The sequence below is a fragment of the Tetrao urogallus genome (genome assembly GCF_951394365.1).
Source record: "Tetrao urogallus genome assembly, chromosome: 5".
NCBI lineage: Eukaryota > Metazoa > Chordata > Aves > Galliformes > Phasianidae > Tetrao > Tetrao urogallus.
In genome coordinates, this window is record NC_136818.1 from 16043649 (window position 1) to 16061630 (window position 17982).

Genomic DNA, 17982 nt, shown 5'->3' on the forward strand with positions numbered 1-17982 from the left:
AAAAAAAAGCTTGTTAGGACTCTAAGTTACAAACATTCCCATTGGAAGAAGGCGTTGTGGGAATAAAATGATGTGTTGCTAAATTTCAAAAGAACTGTAAGTGCTTTAAAGCATAGAAAATCTGAACACCGTTAGCAGAAGGATCATGTTTTGAGCGTTTGATATGTGTGGCAGACTCAATGCCAGAAGCTGGTTGTGATTGTGGCAAGGCTTTTCCTTCCAGTGGTGTACAAAATGGTTATTCTACTACTTTAAAAAAAAAAAAAAAAAAAAAAAAAAAAAAACTTTTGTAGTTTACATGTCTTACAAGACTCATCTTGTTTTGTATTAAATATAGTCCATATTGACAGTGCAGATTATAAGCTCATGAAGGAGCATGTGTTTCTGTTTTTGTCTGGTTGGAGATTATCCCTTAATCACGCAGGGTCTAGGTGTGCATTTTTGGATTTGCCGACTCAGGAAAGCTCGAGATAGCATTAAAGGCCAATGACACATTCTGCAGCTGCACTTAGGTTGCTGCTCCTCTGAGCAAGAACTCTTGCTTGACCCATAGTTGAAAAAATGGCAAGAAGAAATGTTCTTATTACAGGTTGTTCCTCAGGAATTGGATTGGCCTTAGCTGTAAAAATGGCAAAAGATGAACAGGAAAGATTTAAAGGTAACAACATTTCTGTTATTTATGTTTATTAAAAAATACATATATCTTTCAATGCAATAGTTTTGGTTTTTGTTCCCTGTTACTTAACACATTATAGTATTCAATCTGACTCTTTTCTTGTCAGTTTCCCCTTTTTATCATCAAGGAAATACAGTGCAGTTAAAATATGCCACTTCTTGTAAGCAAACAACTTGAAAAAAGCTTGAACACCTGCATCAACTGAACAGATCTCTCTGTCTCTCTCTGTCTCTGTCTCTCTCTCTCTCTCTGTCTCTCTAATGCTTGTAGTTAGCTTCATCTCTGGCTACTAAAAAATTTGTTGAATGAAACGTTTATGTCAATTTGAAGGCCAAAGAAATTCTTTTAGAAGAAATAAATAATAATTTTGTAGTTATTTTCCCTGATGTATTTGATTATTCTAACCCCATGCACCTATAAGAGGGTGAACAGAAGAAATGGGATATTTGCTGTGACTGAAAATGAATGGCAAGGTAAATATATCAGCCTGCAGGAAATCAGTTTCTCATTCTTACAGCATTTTACTGCAAGGGGGCTGGTTGCAGATACATAGTTTTATGGATAATTATGGTACAGTAACAAAACTAGATGATTATTATGGTACTTTTCAACCCAGGCCATTCTATGATTTATGTGGGGAAGTTGCCTACGTAAATGAGCATTTTTACAGCTGGAGGAAGCAGCTATCATTTTTAATAGCTCTTTTTGTTAGCTAGCATGTGATTAACACAAACAAAAAGCATATATGGACTATAATATCATGTTTGGAATATTAAAAATGACTCAGCAGCCTGGCTTGGTACTATGCTTGTGTGTTTTAGTTTGTGCATAGTGGTTTAATTCTCGTTTTTAGTTTTTTGAAGGTTTCAGAACCAGATTCTGGTTCTGGGAATTAGTGCTATTTTATGTTGAAAATTGGATCTTCCTACTTCAAGTTTTTATCTAGATTCTATTACTGACATTTAAGATATAGATGAAAAAATGTTCTTTACACTGCCACAGGAAAGGTTTTAGTTCTGATCGACTGTGGCTTCTGGTTTGCTGCAGTGTATGCCACAATGCGGAATCTGGCCAAGAAAGATGCACTTGAGGAAGCTGCAGGTCATAATCTGGGCAAAACCTTGGAAATTAAGCAACTGGATGTCTGTGATGAACAGTCCATTAAAACCTGTGTGAATAGTATCCCTGACAGAAGGATTGATGTCCTAGGCAAGTACAGGATGTGAACAGATAAGTACTGTTTTTCTCCTCAAATACACTGGAGAAGCTTCATTGGTGCATTTTTTCATGTCATTAAAGTAACAGTCATTGCATAATTTACTCTGTTTATGGTTCTTTGGGCTTTGTGCAGGCATGAATTAAATCTCACTGTGTTTCTGTGAAGCTGGGAAGCTCGTTTTCTTTATTTACAGAGGAGAGGCTTGATTGCAGAAAGTGTTGGATAAGATGATGCAGTTCTTTATAATAAAGTGTGAGAAGAGAACTTTTGCCCAAATCTGCATCCTCATGTAGAAGACTTACCACCCTATAGATCAACCATTGCCCTGTTAGTCCTGCCTAATAAGAAAGTAATAGCATTCAGAAATCAGAAGTAAAATAACAAATGCAACGTAAGAGTTCTTTAATTTGGTGTGGAGAATTATAGTTGTGCTGTGCAAATAATTCAGCAATTAGTCTTCTATACTCTTTTGCTAAAAGTAAACACTGACATTTTAGGAAACACTGATATCTTAAGATGGAAGACTCTCAAGAATGAAATCTGAGAGAAAATCACAGACCTGCCTTTCTTTTGATAATGCTGAAAAAACTGTTTAACAAAATATATTTGCAAACTATATTATGATCTAATTTCTAAAATATGATAGTTTTATTGTAGAACACCTGCTACTATGAGGGTATTGTGTGTGTGTGTGTGTGTGTGTGTGTGTGTGTGTGTGTTTTAAAGATGTATGTATTTCAAACAAACAAATGAAACTTAAAAGACAGGCTAAAATACCACCTAATCTGTCTTCTTTTGGAATAGATTGAAGACTTAGCCAATGCCCATAGCATGGAACAGTAGGCTCTAATTCTTGCTGCTGAATGATGAACGAACATAGATGGTTCTTGACTCATTTTCCTGTAATCCCTTTCTGATTTAAAGAAAAAGGGCTGAAATTAATTGGTTGAAGTGCAAAATAAAATTGGATTAGAAGTGTAATTACACAAAAATAAAAGTATATTTGCACAGCTTGAGTTATGCATTAACATCTTTTTGTTTTAACCTTTTCTTTAAAGATTATTTAAGGATCATTTAGTGCCTAATCCTTTCACTTTTAAATGCTGTTCAGTGAAGATGACAAGTTAATGTGTAGGAAAGTTATTGGTCACTGTTGTCTTCCATTTTGTGCAGTCAGCAATGCTGGAATGGGGCTCATTGGACCAATTGAATGTCAGACTATTGATGAAATGAAAACTGTGATGGATACCAACTTCTTCGGACTGGTTCGACTCCTAAAGGAGATTTTGCCTGACATGAAGAAGAGAAAGAGCGGCCATATAGTTATAATAAGCAGTGTTATGGGAATACAAGGCAAAGTGGTCGTTCTTTTTTCTTTATTCTTAGAGTTCAGTATTCAATATCTAGGGCATAACTCTTAGCTGGAAAAAATATCTAACTACTGTGCTCTATAACGCTGAAGTTCCAGCTATTCGATAGACAACATTTGGATGATGTTTTTATGCATTCCAATAACCTGTGACTCTGCACAACTACTCAAGACCTTTAAACAAGAGAATCTGCAGTATATTTTTTTCCATGGGAGTAAGGCTATCAGTTTTAACTCCATTTCTTATTTTGTCATTTTTTATTTCCTATTACTAGAGATTATCTGAAAGAAACAAGATTTAGTAGTATGAGTTTTTACTATTGGAAACGGTTGTGGGGACGGGCAAACACACTACACCCTGCAGTGTGGTAAAGGAATAAAATTCAATAACATCCTGCACTATTGTACCACCTTTTAATAAAGCTTCCTCTCATAAACTCTGCAGAGCTAGTTTTAGCAAAGAATAATCATGTTTCTACTCTTGTGTTCCATCTAGTCTTAACTGTATATGTGTTGCAATTACTAAGACAGTGGCATTATTCCTGCCTGGATTGTTCTGGTGAGACGAATCCTAAACAATAACAACCCTTACAGTTTGCCTTAATACAGTACTTCTCATTCTCCTAAATACATTGTTACACTTCTTTTTACAAGTCCCTCAAGTGCAAACTGGATCTCTTGCATAATCAAACCTCCCACATTGCTCAGCATCTGTGTCTATTTACTGCCTATTAAAAGTTTTGCTGGTAAATGTGAATGGTATTGTGTAAATAAATGCATATTATATATGCACTTTTATACATTAGACTACAAAATACTTATGATCCAAAGAGCTCACAGCATCAGCTAAGAGGAAGAAGAGTGTTAGTCAGCCACACTTTTCTAGTATAAGCAATTTTGAGAACATATGCAAATAAATCAATAGTAATTAGTGTGGTTAGTGTTGTTTCACTAGACCAATATACACAGGTGTTTTTTTAAATGTTTTCCCAGCAGACCACAGAAATTCTGGGAAAATACAAATGTTTGTAAAAGTAAAATAATTATTTGTTGAATACAATTCTCAGGATGTTCTATTTGTACCATCAGGTATTTTATTTAATGATGTTTATGCTGCATCTAAGTTTGCAGTGGAAGGATTCTGCGAAAGTTTAGCTATACAAGCACTCAAGTTCAAGCTGCAGTAAGTATTGATCCACAGATGTAAACTGTTCTTGAGATGGTTTTAGATATGGTCAGAACTACCAAACAGATCCTTAAGGCTTGTTGCTATCTAGGAGAAACCCATGGAAATTGTACATCATGAAAGGCATAGAGATGTCCACATTCTTCACATGCTCTATCAAATAAAGTTTTGATACAAAAATAAACATACTATCATGGGCAATTACATGCTTGTATCTATGAATAATACTTCTGAGAACAGATTCTTGCATATACTAAAAATAATATTACAGTAGAAATAATATTACAAACCTGTATTTTCCTTTTCAAAGGAATCTAGAGATAAAAAAGGTGAAGGACTTGGGGAGACAGAGAAGGGAGAGTAGAAGGAGGGAAGGGGAAGATGAAGATCACACAAATTCATCAGAATAGAACATGGAGTGAGATTTCTACTGGGACAGGAGGTTGAAAGGAAAGCAATAAGAATGTGATGTAGTATTTCTTAATGTTTAAGACAGTATTTGAGAGAATGGTGCTGTTCATTGTGGTACTTCAGTGTTGGATTTGTCACACATATTCACACTGGAACTATTTTACGTGTGAAATTCAAGAATTGTTAAACATCGCTTGCATCTGTGTGTGCTTGAGTGTTTAGCCCTTGTGCTGTGGGAAAAGAGACAGCTGCTGACATGGGATTCTAGAGACAAAGCTGCCTCCAAACTTTGATTTTGCATAAGGCTCTGAACAGCCTGGAGGGATTTAAAATAAGTACCATGATGAGATTATAAGACTATAATACTGCACTAGTTCTGAAGAAAAGCCTGACCAAAACTGAACTGTGGAAAGAAGCCCTATCCTAAAGAGTGTTTTGATAAACATTGAGATTGGGTAATTACTACCTGAGAGCCGAACTAGATAAGAGCTGACCAGTAACTGTATTTCTGTGACTTGCTGCAGTACCTATTGATCAAAATCAGATTTTTTGTATTTGTTAGCAAACAAATCTATCTGTCAACAGCAAAATTCTCAGTATTTTATGTAATAATGTAGGGGGATCTATGTAACGCTGACAACTTGACAAAAAGTTCGTGTTTGGGTAACTCCGCTCTCTTTCAGCCACTATTATCATGGGAAAACCATTAACAAAAACAAATCATGTGGGATTTTGTCCAGAAAGTAGAAAGTAATGAATTTTTTATCATCTTTAAATTATTTTTCTTTGTGTTTCTGAAGTTCTTTTAGATAAATAATCATCAGATTCTACACTTCCAAGATAGCAAGTAGCAACTGCACTTCTTTCTGTCATGAGTTAACTTACAGTGCCTCCCTGAAAGATATGCTGTGCAGATTTTTCTACTCTATGTGGATGGATAGCAGCTTCAGACCAATAATATGATGTGGGCCACCTTGATAAGGCATACTTCCTATTGTTTGCTAGCTCAAACTCAGATTGCAACTCTTTGGTATACATTTTTAAGAAGCATAGAAAGGTACGTTTCACATGGAGACCAGTAACAATCTGTCTACCTTTGCTTTTGGATAGGTTAAGTCTGATTGAACCGGGTCCAGTGGTTACAGAATTTGAAAGGAAAGTGTTTGAAGATGGAATGAAAATGGATCTTTCAGCTGCAGATGAGGAAACAGCTGACATGTTTACTAATATTTACCTTAAAAATTACAAACAAATTTTTCAGAGCCTTGGACAAAGTGCTGAGGAAGTTGCAGAGGTAACTCATCAACAATTCTTGTTTTTCTTCTTAATTTAAGAATGCACTGGTTCATTGGTCGTTTTTGTAATTTTGTTTTGTATTTATTGTTGTTTTGTAAAAATGTTAGATTAAATTACACTGTATTTGTGTGACTTAAAAGAATTTTAAAAACTTAAGAGAATCTCAAGAGTTATGAACAAGACCCACCAGAATATTAAAGGAATATTATTTTTTTTCCACTTAAAGGCAGCTGCTAACTAATTTAAATACCCTTGTGGACATATTCTTTTACACATCAGCTTGTCAAATCTGGCCATTCCTCATTGTTACATTTGCACAGGGTTTCTGGCTGTTTAAATCCTCTCCTCTCTGTCTCACAAGTAGCTCTCCACAAATGCGAGGCGAGTGTGAAGTTGACTTGACTACCCTAGACCACAAAAGGCACTATAAGAAATACTTGGATGTCGCTTTTGGTGTTCAGGGCTTTCTTTGGGAAGACAGGTGGAGGCAAGTTATTGAACGGGACAACAATTTCAGATGCTGACTGCTAACACATAACACATGCTGACACTGAAGCTTCCCTTGCTGTGAAGTGCATTGTTCTGATCCTTTTCTAGTAAACTCAATTTAACTATCTACCTATTGTGAGCAAATAGGGATAATTTTGGAGGGCTGTGCAGGATTCTTTGTACAAAGTGCCATCACTGTGGAGTAGAGGAATAGAAATAGGATTATGAATAAATAAAAAATAATTCTAGCCTTAAATATTTGAAGAAAAAATTCTAATGAAATTCTAATAAAGCTGCATATGGCATTTCACATAATTCTAGCATTTCATTCATCTACTTTTCCTCTACTTAAATGAAAACCAAATTTTTAATTTACTATTTTAGTAAAGGTCATTTAATGACTCCTCTTGTAATTCCTGGCAGCATACAGTAAAGATAATACTTGCGGAAAATCCACCTTTTCGCCATCAGACAAATACCTTGTATACGCCTATGACAACACTGAAATATGCAGATCCAAATGGAGATCTACCCATCGATATATTCTACAAAATGGTTTTTCATCATGACAAAATCTTCAGTGCAAGTCTTAACTTCATCAAATTGCTGAGGTGGAGAAGCAGAAAAAGCTTTGACCTGGGAAAATCCTCATCACAATAAGTATGAGATTGTACAAGCTGGAATATTAGTTACAGCTGCTGCTAAGACCATGTTGTTGTTTGTTCTGTAACTGTATAAAGGCATTCAATATCTTTGAGCTTACATAAGATAATCACCTGAGTTTATGTTTATCTTTAGTCTGCAGGACGTTGCAATTAAAACCCTCTATCTACAGGTTTAGTCCATCTTAGCAACTGCTATTTAGAGTTCTCTTTTTGTGGAAAGATAAACTTTAACTTAAATTCTTAAGTATTTACTATCAGTCTGCTTCCCTTCAACTATAACCTAACACGCACTGAGATGTGTACTGTATTAGAAGGCTATTAAGAATTAATAATTATATTTGATATATGAAAAGTTTCATTGATCTTGAAGAGCAACAACTAGAGAGAGTATTTATTTCTATTGAAGCTAAGGTATTCTGAATGCTTCCTTTAGATGCTCTGACAAATGTATTAGAGGAGTGTTTTTTTGCTTTGTTCCGTTTTGTTTTTAACAAATCACCTCATAACACCTTGCTGTCTTCCCAGTAGTTTGGTAGTTTTGGTTTTTTGTTTGTTTTTAACAGAAGTAGCTAATTTACTGAAAGGAGACAAGGGCTTTTTATTGCTGATAATTTTTACGTGGAAAAAAATTGCAAATTCCTTAGAATTCACCTTTAAAATAAATAAAAATGCAAGTCAATACAGCAGAAGCAGCTGAAGGTGTAGCACAGGCTTTTCTTCGTCCAACTTTCCTACTCTGCATTTACTCAGCTGCAGTTCTAACATAGAGTCTTTCCTCTTCATTCGCCAAGGACCCGTGCTTCCCCAGGGCTGCTCCCCAGTTTCACATCACTCCCTGACGTCAGCCCTGCCTAGGGCTAGAGGCTCGAGGCTCGTGCTGGAGGCTCGTGCCCTCGGCAGGAGGCACCCAGCACGTTCACACTGAGGCCTGGCCGTGCCTCGGGCGTCGGCTCTCTCCCTCCGTCAGCACACTCCGCTTTAATTCTCCTTTCGTGCCCGGACTGGCAGCAGCCCGGCCCCACCTCTCCCCACAGGTGTGGACTGAGCCCAGCGGCAGCCCCGGCGCAGGCAGTGGCTGTGGTAATGCAGCGCGTTTCACACCCAGCCGCGAACTCCCCAAAGTGCCCGAACTGCCCCGTGCCGGCTGAGCGTGGTTTGGAGTGCTGCGCTGGGAGCCCCACGGGCATCCCGCTCACGCCTCAGTCTGTCATCACAGGGCCCAGTGGGGGGGAGCAGAATCCCAGAGCAGAATCCTAGAATCATTAAGGGTGGAGAAGACCACCAAGAAGCCGAAGTCTGACCATGCCCGCTCGCCACGTCCCTCAGTGCCACATCTGCGCGTTTCCTGCTCGCAGCCAATGCCGGCGGCTGCACCACGCCCCGCTTCAAGCAGCGCCGGGCACCTCGCCGCGCGCACGTGGCACGGCCTCGCGCCCCCCTCACTTCCGGCGCTCGCTGGATGAGGGGGAGGAGCCGGGCGGCGGAAGCGCGTTCCGTCTTCCGGCGGAAGCGGCGCTCCGCGCAGGTCGAGCCCGTAGAGGGTCCGTTTCCGTCTCGCGGCAGCCTTTACTGGTGCCGCCGCCCGGGAGGAAGGAGTCGTGCCGCGCCGGTGCTCCAGGGCTCGCCTTCTCTCAGACCGCTCATAAGGCGGCGGCGCCGGCGCCCCGGAGGATGTGGCGGTGGCGGCAGTGGCAGGCGCCGCGGCCAAGGGAGCCCTGAGCCTGAGCGGCGCTTCCCGGCCCCGCGTCCCGGCGCCTCGCCGGCGGCTGCTTGCCTGTTGCTCTTCGTGCCCCTCGCCTGGCGCCGACCCCGGCCGCGTCGCCTCCCGCTTAACCTTGCCGGTTCCCACACGCTCGAGAGCGCGGGAGCGGGGCGGGGCGGCCCTCGGGGGCCGGTGGCGTCGAGGATGGCCTCGTCGTCGGGTAACGACGACGACCTCACCATCCCCAGGGCTGCCATCAACAAGATGATCAAGGAGACGCTCCCCAACGTCCGCGTGGCAAACGATGCCCGGGAACTGGTGGTTAACTGCTGCACGGAGTTTATCCACCTCATCTCCTCCGAGGCCAATGAGATCTGCAACAAGTCGGAGAAGAAGACCATATCCCCGGAGCATGTCATACAAGGTGAGCTTCCGGCAGCACCGTGCCGTGGGCCGCGCCTGTTCTGCTCAGGTGTGAGAGTCAACAGGGGAGCATTAAGGGCCTTAGGGATGCAACGTGTGGTCCGGCCAGTCGGTGCCTTGCGAGGGAACGCTGTCTTTGGTTCGAAAGATGGCTGTGTGCTGGGCACTGGCTCTTGTCTGTTCGTTCAGGGAAGTGTGATGCCCGGAGAGAGGTCTCCGATTCCAGCAGTCTTTTTCAGGCTTGTGATACGAGGGCTGCTCTTTGCAAAGGCAGTGCAGCTTTCTATTACAGTGTGTTTCAAGGTCTTGAGCTTATTGAGTGCTCAGGAGACAGACAGAAGGCCCGTGATTGGGCATGTGGGTCTTAATCTCCTTGCATGGACTCCATAAGAAGTGAGATACTTTGCCTGGAATTGTGATCGTTTTAAATCAGCTATTCCTATCTGTGTGGGAAACACGTAATAATGACGTATTCCTTTGTGTTGTGCTCAGCTGTTGCCTTCTACTTTGCCTTGTTGACTGAAAGTTTTCTCGGTACATCTCATTTGCTTTTCTTTATGTTCTGCCATGAGCAGGGAGGTTCCTTGCCTTGTGTGTAAGTCTGCAGCAAGCATCTTTTGTCAGGAACCATTCATTTTGCTGCTGTTGATACCAGTGACTGCTGCAAACAAATTGATAACATTGATCCCTAGAGTGTTTCATTCTGTTGTTTGGTAGAGCTCTTGGCAGTAGTATTTGTCATAGAGGTATTTCCAACATTGTAATGGTGTCAAATTATTTTAAGAAACAAAATCATAAGACTTTCTGTTGATAAACAGTCAAAATGTTTTTTCTTTCGCTGGTCCCAGCTTGCTCACCAGGAGAGTTTCAATTGCTTGACAGGATTACAAACAGCAATTTGGTAACAAATCGAAAGCAATGTGCGTGTACGTGGTTGGAGACCATCTGCTAATGTTATACACACAAGTATTTTGCTGAGCTCTGTGTCATTGTGTTTGAAAACTGCTCTTGTATTAGGTCTGGCCATTTTAGTCAAATATTGCTGATGAACACTCTGGAGAGAGATGCTTTTTCTGATGCTTTTGGAGGCGGAAGGGATTGTTCCTGTATTTACTGCTCTCCTTGCCTGCAGGAATGTGCTTGTGCTTCCCCCAGATGTGGTCAGTTAGCAGATGGTACTCATTTCAAGGGTGATGGTCTAGGCTGTTCGTTTTGCAGGCAGCAGAGATGTGTACAGAGGCATAGCATATTGACATTTCCATCAGCCTTCTGACACTGTAGATATTTGCTGCTTTAACTTACCTTAATATAGCTTCATGACCTCGATGCTAACAAATTCAGTAGTTGAAATATATGTTTGTTGTGATCAAGAGGTTAACCCAGTCCTTTCAATGGCTTCAGTCAACTCCCTTAGAAATTATGTGGAGATCGCATCACAGCTAAACAGGTTGCTGCCAACAGGAATCCTTTTGCACCCTCTCTAGAGCTGGATGTAGCTGTCTCTTCTCTGACACTGGCTTTGTGAGAACTTGGCCTTCAGGGAAGATAGTTCACTGTTACATGAGGTTGCTGATATGATTGTTCCTGCGAACAAGAGGTTGCTAGGTTAGAAGCAGGGGCTGGGGGAAAAGAGGGGAGAGAGGCGCCCTTCCAGCTGGTGACATCCTGCCACTGGGCTGTGTCAGAACTAATCTGAAACTGCAGCTTCTTTGTTGTAGTTCCCTGTCTGGAGCAGCGGTACAGAGGACACACCATTGCACTAGGGAAAAATGGCTGCGTGGCCACATACTGGGCTGGAATGCTTTCCCTCGCTGCTGGGTTGTTTCAGATGAGTGAAGTCCTTGCAGTGTTCTTTTGTGTGGTAACACAAACACTTGACTGGCACAGTGCCTACGGACAGCACAGGGAAAGAAAAGCAGAGGCTTCCTGCATCCTGAGGGAGATCTGGTGTGATAGACTTACTTGGGCTGAGCCAAGCGCTCACCACTAATGATAAAATGTGCATCTGCTTCCTGGAGAGTGCCAAAAGATGTCAGAGCTGTCATGGTCTGAGTGGAGATGGAGAGCTTTTGCAGCAGTTAGAGACACTGGGACCAGCTGTGGAAACAGAAAATAGGCTCACTTGGTGGATCTGTAAGTTGTGGTGAGGTGGGCTTTTTGAGAAGCTGGCCTTCTATTGGATTCTGAACATTCTGAAATCACGATTGGAAATCACCAATTTTTCAATCTGATTGCTTGGATTACTTTGTCTATGTGAAGCTGAGATGTGCTAAGGTGGGCTGAGAATCGATGACATGTAGCCTCTCTTCATGGGCTGTTAGGGTGTTGACACTGTTTAGTTAATGGTTTAATGTGAAAAACTTGAGTTTTCACTTTGGAAGTTACTTTATTTTGGAAGGGCTATGAAGGTAAACATCTCAGATATGAGTGACCTGATTGTATTAAAAACAGATTTAGAACTACAAGTGGTTATGCTAATGGATTAATCAGACATCTTTGCCTTCATGCAGTCTTTAAGAATGGGAGAAAGCTGAAGAAAAAGGACAGGTGTGATTTGACATCATTCTAACATCTGTAATATATCAAATCTTCAGCAGCCTGAATAAATGTGTAGACTTAACACTCTAGAAATAGAAAGATTCTGGATTTTGGTGAACGGGTAGTTCTGCTCAAGTAGACATTTATTCAGCATTTGAGTACCATGCTGAGTGGTACTCAGAAATAAATAAATAAATAAATGTGTGTGTGTGTGTGTGTGTGTGTGTGTGTATATATATGTATGTATGTATATAATCTTTGGAAAGAGGTAGAGGCTTATTCCTTCCATGCATGTGCTCTGTGAAGCCACAGTGTGTTTCAAGAGAGTGAAATTCTGAAGTTCACTGCCAGTAGTATTTCTTTGCAGCAGGCATAATGTTATTGGTGTATTTGTATTGAACTGTTGTGTGAATCTGTCATAGTTACATCACACTTTTCTTTTGCAACTTTTCCTTGTGTTATATTCAGTATGTAACTATAAGTTCTTTCCATTAATTTCCGTTCTCTTAAGTTGCAAGTACAACTTGCCGTTGAATTGGGTTGCTGCTCATACTCCAGTGCAGCAGATTGCCAAGCCTGATGTATCAGTATTCTTTTGGTGAACATCTGTGTATTCACTGTGATAGTTCATCTTAGTGAAGTTCGACTTGTAGAGCTCTCAATGCTAAAAAGGAAAAGCTTTGAGTTTGGAATAGTTGAATGAATTTACTGTTTACATTTTAAAATTAAATGAGTTCCTTAATATTAATAGGCTGCTTAGAGAACCAGTTCTGCACCATCAGATATGTTTGCCTCCTCTCTGCTGAGATTGTATTAAACAGGTTAGAGAAGGCTTTTGGTGATTCTCATAGAAACTGTGGACTAATTTGAAATGGTTCCAGTGTCTGCGTGGGCTGAGGTTGAACTGGCATGCTGTCTGGAGTAATTTAATTATCTCTAAATTGGTTCGTCTCTGAACTTCATTTTTCTTAAGAAATAGGTATTATGTTAAGTCACTTGCAAAATGTTTGCCAAATCTCTTAAAAGCATGGCAGTCCTGCTGCAGTGTGCTGCTAGGTTGAAGGCAGCGCGTTGATTGTCTCCTTGTATGTGTTGGAAGCCACAAGTTTACAGAGTGGCTCTGTGTTACTGTGATGGCGTGCCCTCAGTTACGGGTAGGAAAAGAGCACTTAGAAACATGTTAAAAAGTAGTCTGACCTACTGTAAATCGGAGTTTGTTTATAATGTTGTTCATATTTACTGTTATATAGTTTATTTGAGTGTGATTTCTTGGAAAGTTTATTATGTAAGGTTGAACTAAAGTAGGATAAATATTAAAACAAGTATAATTCTATAAGGAAAACTCAGACTTGTGTAACTATTGGAAATGAACCAGGTGTTGAGTGAAACTGGGGCTTGTTTCTAAGTAGTTGGCGTCTGTGTAATATTGCTAGCCTGTTCTGCTTTGGGGTGTGTGTGTGTATGTGTGTGTGGAGGCATACAGTAGCAAGTGGCATGTCAAAATATGCCTTTTATCATATGTTCTGCCTGTTTTGCTTTTAACCTTTCTTAACCTTTAAAGGCTGTTGCAGAATACAGCTATTCTTCACATCTCCTCGGGCAGGTTGAAATGCTGTGTTTTAGCTTCTGAATGCATTTTCATGTAGCAATAAATACAAGGATTTCCATTCCAAAACAATAAGGAGTTGTATGTAACTGTTTATGTAAAATACACATCTCTAGCTTGTTAGCATCTGGAAAATGAATTCAGGTATTCAGATACAAAGGTAAAGCATATTTCTGTGGTTATTGTTGTCCTTATTTCTATCTTAATGAAAGTTTTCTCTGTTATAGGTAGATGATTTAACTTTTTCTGAAGACTTGCAACAAAAATGAAAGACAGAATCACTGAGAGATTAATGGATCACTGTTCAGATAGGGCATCTTGGTTCTGTAGTTTGTGTATTAATCTGATATGCAGGACATGAAGATGGAGGCCTTCTAAGTGTAATGCCTCTCTAGTAAAATGAATCTGGGAGTCCTGAGTGCTTTGCAAGCCAGGACTTCTTGCACTTCAGTAAACTTTATATTTCTAGCATGCCCTCTTTAGAGGGCATAGAAGAAGAGGCAGGGAGAGTAGCTGTCAGATGTTCTCATGAACATAGCTTTTCATCACAAGTGACAGAAAAATGATCAAATGCCTTCTATTTTTTTAGAAATGCATGTTTAGGGTAAATGTATGTAGGTATCTGATATCAGAAGCTTTCTAAAAGATAATTTTTTTTTTTTTTCTAGCACTAGAAAGTTTGGGCTTTGGCTCCTATATCAGTGAAGTAAAAGAAGTCTTACAAGAATGCAAAACCGTAGCACTAAAGAGAAGAAAGGCCAGTTCACGCTTGGAAAACCTCGGCATTCCGGAAGAAGAGCTTCTAAGGCAGCAACAGGAATTATTTGCAAAAGTAAGTGAAGCAACGCAGCACTTACACAGATGAGGGTGTAATAATTAATGCGGTGGATCTACTGCTGCGAAAACGTGTACGCACACCTAGAAGTATTCCTTTCCTTGTTGACTGCTATAGCATCCAAGGTGCTATTGATCTTCTTGTCCTGTTTGTATTACAGAAAGTCAGGTCAGTAAGGAGGATACTGTTTGTGGTTATTCCTGCAATTTGACACATACAAATTTTATGCTCTAGATTTAGAAAGGATTTTTTTCCTCCCCTACTACTGAGACAAGTACTTCCATTGTATTGCAGTAATACATGAAGAACTAGTTAGCTGAGGAAATAAAAAATGGAGGTGCTGTTCTAGGAATTACCATTTTTAAAAATTGCATTTAAAACATGAATATCTCTTCTGTTTGTGACCATCAGTGCACAAATCACTGAGGCTTTGAAAGAAACAATTGTTAAAAAATTCTAATTTGTCCTTTCTCATCTTTATTTACTCATGGCAAGATTCTATTTGAGTTAATTCATGCATAAATTTTTAAGGAGGCAGTTGAAGCACAGGAAGAGAATTTGCCTGCAAATACTCCTTCATCCCAGTTTTACCTGATAGTAAACATTTCCAAGTTTAAACAACTAAAAGCTAATTTTATTTATCCTTCTACGCTGTCTTTCTGTCTTGTTCCCAGTATGACAAGACAGTCTTTCTCTAAACTAAATGATGTGAAAATAATCTTTGCTTTCTGTTTTCTCTTACCCAGTCTATGAGTCTTGCTTTGTTGTTTTGAGGCTTGCTTTGTTTGTTACTATGCCTGATTACTATGACCTCCTTTCCAACCACTTAACTGTACTTTTATCTTGCTGAAACACCTCATAACTGTTGGTTTTGTGTTATAAGGTGCCAACTATGTTAATCGTATTTGCATGATTAATTTTTTTGCCAACTAAAGCTTCAGCATGCATAAGGCTCTTGTCAGCATGCATTGAACTAGGGAGGACTTTTTTTGATTTTACTATTATTGGAAAGACCAATATGGCTGCTTCTGATTCAAGGTTTAATTTATATATAATAGTTAGCTTGATTCATGGCTTTCGTGTTTGTTTTTTTTTAAACTATTGTTCAAAAACTTCATATAGTCTACAAAAAAATGATAGATATATGGAACAACAAAGATAGTTGAAGGGATACAACCTGCTAAGTAACATAAAACAAGAATGCTAAAGCCATTGCTACCTTATGTAGGCCACACTTTATATACAGAATTGACCACGTGAAATACATTTGTGTTATTTCAAATTCTATAGTACTGTGCCTAAATTAAAGACAATACATGCTGGTTTAACAAAATTGTCTTGATTTTTTTTAATATGATTTTTAGAAGTATTATGTTATAATGTGGCAAATATTACTTAATATTATATTAAATTATACTTAATTTACTTAAATTTAGCATAATTGATTTATACTTAAGTCTGTACTAGGATGATAGTGAATATTTGAAGTCAGTCTAATTGTTCCTCCTGATATTCACACATGTCTAAAAGTATCTGTAAGATGAGGTCATCAACAGAAGGAGTTTTTTTTAAGGCTTCCTTACTAAAGATTGCTTCTAAAGTTCCTGTGTAAATGGGTTGCTCAATAAATGAGTTCAGTCTACCCCACGAGCTGATACGGCTTCTTAGTCAATACAACTCAGTGGAATTTTTCATTGCTGCAGCTTTTGAAAAGACTTAAAATGATCATGGAATCATAGAATCACCAAGGTTTAAAAAGCCCTCCAAGACCATCCAGTCCAACCATCCACCTACTGCCAATTTCCCCCAGTAAACCATGTCCTTTAGTTCCACATCTAAATGTTTCATGAGCACATTCAACAATGTTGTCTGTTCCTGTGTCTGACCACTCTTTCAGAGAAGAAATTTGAATTTTTCTATGTAAATGATGTGAATGATAGTGACAAAATGATCCATCCAGTGAGAAGTGCCAGGCCTCTGATTGCTGGTGTGCTCCTGTGTATTACTTCAGTAAGTGTACAGTCAGCTTAATTGTAGCAAGGTTAGTGGGGAGGGCTATTGTTAGTTTGTATGTGATCAATATTTATGCCTTTGCTATGTGTGCAGATGCTGCAAATTTACAATGTCTTGTTTTCCAACCTTTTTAACTTGGCTACCACTTAAAAATACTGAAAAGCCCTCACTGGGAGGTGCTGAACAGGCTGAGAAAGTGCGACACTTCTTACATAGGAAGGTTTTTTGTTTTCATGTATACTAAATAGGTAAACTGGTTTTGATCACTGTTTTCTGAAGCACCATCTTTTGGTGTCATAAAGTCTGAAAAGCTGATTTGTTGATGCTTTGAAAAAAGAAAGGAAAATTTGGTGAGCAAGTAAAGAATACTGAAGGCTTTTAATTTAAAAAACTTTCTTCTAATGTTCATTCAAAACAGAAATTGAAACTTTAACACAGCGTTGAAATCAAAAATAGTTGCTGAAAAACAAGAGAAAATGCTCTAAATGGGAAAATGGGAAGGTACTGTGTGAACTACTTGAAGGACTTGGTTAGAACATCTTGTACCTTGAAGTACAGATAATGTACTCTACTGTAACAAAGACGTTTCAAGCTGTCTGTCCTTATTTAAGAAGAGCTTAGATTGCTCTGTTTTCCAAAGATGGCTTAGCAAAGTAAGATAATGGCGTTCTTCATTTCCATGATTATTTTTGTTGTTTTGTTTTTTGTTTTTGTAATACTATGTGCTGTGGGGCAGGGATGCAACTGGATTACTTTGTGATTGCAAACTTTCTGTTTGTAATCAGCAGAGTAGGACTGTTCTCATCTCTGAACGGTGGTTGAATGCTAACAGGCCTTGAAACTGAACCCTGTATTTTTTTCTCGCTCTGTCTTGTCTTAATTTTTCCATTAGTAAGAGGTTCAGCACAATCCTTACAATGAAACTAAAGAGGTGTGGACTAATGTACTTGTTCTGGAAAGCATAAATCCTCTAAATGTTCAGAGGAAGAGTAAATATAGCTAGTAGGAATAATGAAGGTATTTCTGGATATGTTTTTGTGTGCACATTTAATACAAAATTATATAAAAGGAATCTGCAGGTGCAGATAAAACTGCTTTTTTAGCTACAGTGTGCTAGAGATTCTTCACAAGTTATATAGTATGACCTTAACAATTAAATTCATGTCTTTAGGCTAGACAACAGCAAGCAGAACTGGCACAGCAAGAGTGGCTGCAGATGCAACAAGCAGCTCAACAGGCGCAGCTTGCTGCTGCCTCAGCCAGTGCATCCAATCAGGCAGGATCTTCTCAGGATGAAGATGATGAAGATGATATCTGAAATTCACCAGCTGGGTTTCTGTCTTCACTAAGAAATATTTTTCCTGCACAATGAAAACAGTGAAATGAATGCTTACCTGTAAGTTTGTATGCATCATGGACTGGCAGTTGGTATTCTAGGGGTGTCTGCTGTTGTGTGCTGTACATGTATAAACTGTCTTTTTTTGAACTCTTGAAGATTTAAGGTTCAGTATCATATCGACTTTGGATTTTTAATGGTGTATATGGAAATTTTAG

The 17982-nt window shown here is 39.3% G+C and overlaps 2 protein-coding genes across 2 annotated transcripts; both read left to right on the forward strand.

Moving 5' to 3' along the window:
* Window positions 1-561: 561 nt before the first annotated feature.
* On the forward strand, window positions 562-7306 carry LOC306947190 (retinol dehydrogenase 8-like; the record flags this gene model as incomplete). The annotated part of the gene is made up of 6 exons (XM_079536441.1): window positions 562-658; window positions 1724-1889; window positions 3073-3248; window positions 4354-4447; window positions 5972-6155; window positions 7070-7306. 6 exons carry the CDS (start codon window positions 562-564, stop codon window positions 7304-7306), a joined length of 954 nt encoding a protein of 317 aa, XP_079392567.1.
* Window positions 7307-9217: 1911 nt separating this feature from the next.
* Window positions 9218-17746, forward strand: DR1 (down-regulator of transcription 1; the record flags this gene model as incomplete). Its single annotated transcript, XM_079536442.1, has 3 exons — window positions 9218-9437; window positions 14249-14412; window positions 17600-17746. 3 exons carry the CDS (start codon window positions 9218-9220, stop codon window positions 17744-17746), a joined length of 531 nt encoding a protein of 176 aa, XP_079392568.1.
* Between the last annotated feature and the right edge of the window lie 236 nt (window positions 17747-17982).